Genomic DNA, 6,000 nt, shown 5'->3' on the forward strand with positions numbered 1-6,000 from the left:
TCATGATTGCAGGCAACCCAGGTGTGTACAAAGGGTGTGATAAAAGCTGAAATTCCTCCCCTGTGCCAAGGGGCAGTAGTGTGGGGACCCTGATGAACTGCAGAGCTTCTGCCCCAGCCGAGTGAGACTGCTGTCACCTTTGTCCTATTCTTGCAGTACAGGAAAGAGGACCCAGTGCTTCTAGAACATTGCATTCTTCAGCCAAAGATTGGGGCCAGGGAGTTGTTTGTTGTTTTATTGAGAGAGCTCAGGAAATTTCCAATACGGGCTTCATTTTAAAAACCTTCAGAAAATTTCAGTTACCTTAGTGCCCTCGCCCACTCCTTTCTACCAAAGACCTTGAAGTCAAGTTCAGGCGTTGCACCATTTCACTTTTAAATCATATTACCATCGGTACATACCACTTAACAAAATAGTATCTTCAAAACAGAGACTTAAGTTTTCCTCAGTTGTACGGACAATGAAGGTTTTGTTTCTTTATTGTCATGGAAATTCAGACCTGGTCCGAATAAATTATTTGGCTAATGTGTCTTCAATATCTTTGAATCCATAGATTTTCCTTCAGCTTCATGTTGTCTGCTGGGGTCATTTTCCACCCTGTAGGCTGTTCCACACATCAGTTTGGCTGACTGCATTCTTCTGGGGTTGCCTACTATGTTCTGCTGTCCTCCGAGTTTCCCGAAAGGATACACACAGGCTCCTTGCCTCAACCTCCTGCATACTGGAATTACAGGCACTCAGCATCTGGCTGTCTCTTTTTGTGGTCATCTTAGCCCAAATCCTGGCCTTTACAGATATCTCTGATATTTAAAGACACCATGCCTCCCTGCCCCCAACACACATGTATCTTGGGCTAGGTGTAACCCATGAGACTCCATTTGGAGAATTCTGATCTGTTAAAGTTAAGCTGGAGCCCTGCCCATGCCTGGAACAATCTGATTCATTTTAAGTAATTGACTCCTACTGAGCCCATCCTGACACATGGACATAATCTTGCCAGATCTCCCATTTGGGTTTGTGTTATCACACGCCTTGTCATTCTGAGTGCAGAGAGGCTTTCCTCCAGGTTGGGTGGAGAGTATCCTTACAGTCAGTATTATTCATTTGCCTCCAATGTTTCATGTCCTCCCATAAGGCAAATAATGTAAATTCAAGATCAATGTGTGTGTTGCCTTTTAGAATAAGACATTCCTTCCCAGAAGTGTTGATGTAGGTACCCTTTATGATTTGATTTTTTGTAGTGGACATGGAAGAAAAAATGACTACAAATTGCACATGTAATTAGGACCTGTTTTCCATAATGTCATTTACTTAACCACTGTTTGTGCCCATTGGTAGAGTGAGGGGAAGTGAGTGTTTAGGGAAACATAATTGTAAGAGAACAAAACCAGGAGGAGGCAGTACTGCACAGTGGTTAGATGTCTGAAGCTAAATACAGCTGCACCACAGTCTGTTTAGCTTTGAGGACTTTGCTTCCTCTCTGAATTTTGTCTATGAACCATAGAACAATAAGAGTTCCGAACCACAGAGAGGATGCTTGTAAGGATGAAAGGCATGATACACACTAACCAACTGAGGAACTAAGTCCAGATCTTTCATAGGTAGCAAAGCCTTCTTATCTCTTCTGGCCTCTGTAGGCACTTGCATATTTGTAGCATGCACACACACGCACGCACACACACACACACACACACACACACAAGTAAATAAATCTTAATTAATAATTCCATAATAAAAAGTAAGAAAGATGATAAAAGTTCATCAGTTTGAAAAGAGAATATTATAAAAACAATGCATTATATTTTCTTCTTCACGGTTCTCTAGAAAATTCAGGCACATGTTGAATGCTGAGCCATTTCTTCAGAGTGCAGCATGAACATCTTTAATCTTGGCACCATGTGCAAGCATTAGATATGCACGTGGATTGGCTGTACCTGAGTGCTGTTTTTGTCGAGTCACAGAGAGATGCACTTGGCAGTAGCAGATTGGTTTCTAAGCAAAGCATCCATATTTTTACTTAAACACACTCCATGCTGTAAGTAGTTCAGAGGTGCTAATCTACCCTGCTGTTCTTGCATAAACTCCCTGCAACCTGTGAATGCCATCACTGCATCTCTTCCTTTTAACCAACTCCTAGCTCTACTTTTCACCATGTTTTGGACAGTGAAGTCAAGCTGGTTGGGTTTTAGAACATATACATGGAGAACATTCTGGGGTGAAGGTTCAATTGCTTGTGTAGAAGTCGCTATAGATAACTATTGCAATGGAGCTGAGTGGGGGGCACACTGAACTGAAGGCCTCGTGGGGATGCTGACCATAACTGTAGTTAAGGACAAGACCACAGTGTTCCCTGTAGGAAATTCTGCTCAGCTATGGAAAGGGGCAGAGCAGAGATGAGGCGTGTTTCCAGGTCCTTCCCATTGATGCTCACTATGTCTGTTTTCCTTTGCAGGGTGTATGCCATGTACAATTCCGTCAAGGGATCCTGCTCTGAGCCAGTTAGTTTCACCACCCACAGCTGCGCACCTGAGTGTCCCTTCCCTCCCAAGCTGGCACACAGGAGCAAAAGTTCTCTAACCTTGCAGTGGAAGGTGGGTAGCTCAACGTGCCAGGAATACTCTCAACTTAATAGGAAGGCATTCTCTGGCCATTTGAAATATTCCATTTTGTGATAGATTTTGGTTTTCTACATAATCAGAATTCTAAACTATCAAAAACTGTCATTTCAATAAAAGTCAGGCAGAGGGGGTGGAGGAAGGATTTGTAAGATCCATGTGAACACCTTCTCAGAGGAATTTGGTAAATCTATCAATGCTCTCTGTAAGTGATACAAATACTTAAAATACCTCAGTTTCATCACTTTCTAATAGTTTAGTTTATTTCCACAAATATTTGAAAACTTCATTATGAATTGAAAGATTTAGGTTTGAACTCTTCTGGCTGCTTCCTCGGTAAGGTGGAAACCTTAAATAGTTAAAACTTCACAGAAAGTATTGTGTTCCATACTCTATTAATACTTCATTAATTTTCACTAATTAGTCATTAGATCAATCAGGATTGCTATTTTTAACAGCCTGAATTATATAGTAGTTTTCATAAAATACAGTGTGCTGGCTAAAAATAACAATTGCCAAGCAAAGGCTCCTACTGTGCATACCTTCTTTAAAGTGTGTCATTAACCTGTTAGTCACAGTTGTGTGTTTGCAAGAAAATACATCATTATCATCCTTTGTCCTCCCTATTTCTATGCCTTGAGATCCTAAACTGCAGGGAAAAGTGTGTCAAATAGATAAGAAGATGGAGGTTTGTGGTTCCTGTGTGTGGAGGGGCGAGAGGGCCGGGGAGAGCAGGAGAGAGCATTGGGTGGGAGGTAGCGCTGCCATAGCCAGGCTGCTGTGGCCTCCGTGTGTGTAGCCGCGCTCAGTCAGTGGTGGACATTGACTGTGTTACTGGGACAAAGGCAAAGTTTAAACTGGCTTAGAATCTGAACTTTTTCATTTTCCTTCCTGGCTTCCAGGGATAATCCAGGTCAGTGATTTCCCACCTTTTCAGAGTTTTAACACCCAACTGGTCATCGTTGGTTGATTTCTTGGCAAATATATATCTACTTAAAAATATGTTCACTTATGCTTACATAAATCTATCTTCTAAGGAGAGAATTAAAATCTATTTCTTTTGAAAAAAAATAAGAAATCTTAAGATTACCAGAGGGACCCTGGGGTCTTATAAACTTAAAGTTGGGAATCACTGATACATCTGCTCTGTGCCTGGAGGACATTCAGGTCTCAGGAAAATCAGCAGCTTCAGGAGTGATCATTTGTGGGCCAGAAATATCCTCTTGTTCCATTCAGTCATGTGCACACACAGGAGAGTTCTGGATTCAGCTCAGCTTTCATTCAGATGTCACTGGTACAGATTCCTTTGGCCTGCACTCTGGGTAAAGGCATGCTCAGCAGATACTTCTGACTGCTAACTGTCCTTGACTCCACAAAGATACTGAGAGAACCAAAGACCTTCTAACATTCTATCGGTCAATAACAGTCACTGTTTACACAGGGATGAGGCAGAGGAAGACCTCAACCCAGAGAACCCACCCTAGTGATGGGGGAGCAGTGGGGACTCAGGATGTCACTGGGCAGTCTAGTGAAGAACACTTGGTACAAACATCTGTGAGCTGTGGTCAGTGTAGCTCTTCTTTTAGAACTTTAAATGCATTCCTACCCTTCCCTCCAGCCCAGACCCACCAAAGCTTAAGACTTAGTTCTCGGGCTAGAGAGATGGTTCAGTGGTTAAGAGCACTGGCTGTTCTTGTAGAGGACCCAGGTTCAATTCCCAGCATCCACATGAGGGCTAACAACTGTCTGTAACTCCACTTCCGGAAGAACCGATGCCTTCTTCTGTCCTCCACGGGCACTGCACGACATGGGTGCATTTACACACATGCAGGCAATACATTCATACTCATAAAATAAAAATAATAAATAAAATTTTTTAAAAAAACCTTAATTCTCAACTTACTGCACTCACCTGCAAACTGATTGACAGACTCAACAGAAAGAAGAAGGAAGGAAGGAAAAAGCAGGGACCTTTGGCATTTACAGAGCCTGATGTTTTATTATTAAGAATAATAAATAAGAGCTACTGTTCACTGAGGGCTTCTTACTAAGACTGGGTAGTTTAATGATTAATTTACATATAGTCTTCCAATTTTTTATCATATGTATTCATTCTTGGAACAAGAAATTGGATGTTGATATTAAACAGCTAGGATCAGACCATATATGACAGACTGCTAAGTTGGGGTTCAGATGTACTTGTGGGAACCTGGTTTCCATCTGTGAGGGCTCCATGTAGTTCACTGGGCTCACTCTGTCCCTAAGGAAGAACCAGACCCCAGCATGGTTTTGAGAAGAGACAGGCTCCTACTGTTTGCCTCTTTTTTCCTGTCTTTTAGAACTTCCCTGAGTGTTCTGGGGACCCCACTTGGCATCCCCTCTAATAGCTCTAGTTCTGTAAAGCAACCTTTTCTCCAAAGTTCCACATCCCTTGTTCATACCTGGTTGCTCAGTGAAGGCAGTCTCAGCTTTCTTTATGAACACTGCAGACTGATACGATGAAACATCCTTTGCCAACACATGATGAGCCTACTGTTAGTCTGTCCGGAAGACACCATTTCCTCCAGTTTTCAAAACGGGAAACAATGCCACAGCTGGCTTTTTAATCTTAAATACTCAAAGAAAGAAAAAAAGCAAAACAAGGGTATTAGTAAGGGAGAAGGGGGAAATGGGAGCACCTTAAGTGGGAAAACCATGATGGAGGGGTGAGACAATGCGAGAGGTAAACAATGCCTAGCTAGGTTTGAAAACCAGAGGGAACCATATTACTCCTACAACCTACTGACAAATTATACATAGCAGATCAAGAAATATATGTCTAGGTAAGGTTTATCTGAGAACAACTGGTCTTTGCCCAAGATTTATCTACATGACACACAGCAATTAAAAATACCAGACTGGTGGAACTAACCTTCTTGGATGTGTAACAGACATACCGAGGCCTATACTAATTTGGTTAGGGGGACATAAAGGACAGTTTTTGCTCCTTGCTCTCCTAGGTCGACTAGTTCCAGGGGACTATGAGCATCTCTCAAAATGTCCTGTAATGGTGGTGGGTCACCTGTCCTCTTGATCAAGGAGGCCAAGGAGACCCCACCAGATGGACTTGAACCAGTGTCCAGTCTACAAAGAGGAAGGTCAGCAAAGAGGAATCACTTCCTCCATGCTCCCAAGCAAAGGCAACCATGGTTGAGCAGGACCTTTGACTTATCTTCACATAGGTGGAACTGGTAAAAGAAAGGACCAGGGTCTCCTCCCAAGCCCATGTGACCCCTGAGGAACAAATCCTCAAATGACCTTAAGAGTAAAAACAAATTGGTTTATCTGGGCCAACTGCATGGCCTTAAACATCCAAAAGGAAAGTATAACCGAAGATTAAAGGGTC

The 6,000-nt window shown here is 42.5% G+C and overlaps 1 protein-coding gene across 2 annotated transcripts in view; it reads left to right on the forward strand.

The window, feature by feature from the left end:
* Fndc3b (fibronectin type III domain containing 3B) overlaps positions 1 to 6,000 on the forward strand; it is a 342,813-nt gene that overhangs the window by 247,911 nt on the left and 88,902 nt on the right. For both annotated transcript variants that reach the window (XM_029567042.1, XM_029567043.1), the window contains one exon: positions 2,453 to 2,591. In XM_029567042.1, the coding sequence (XP_029422902.1) occupies positions 2,453 to 2,591 (139 nt within the window). The remainder of the gene's footprint in view (positions 1 to 2,452; positions 2,592 to 6,000) is intronic.

The sequence above is a fragment of the Nannospalax galili genome, unplaced genomic scaffold (genome assembly GCF_000622305.1).
Source record: "Nannospalax galili isolate Female #2095 unplaced genomic scaffold, S.galili_v1.0 scaffold1021, whole genome shotgun sequence".
Classification (NCBI taxonomy): Eukaryota; Metazoa; Chordata; class Mammalia; order Rodentia; family Spalacidae; genus Nannospalax; species Nannospalax galili.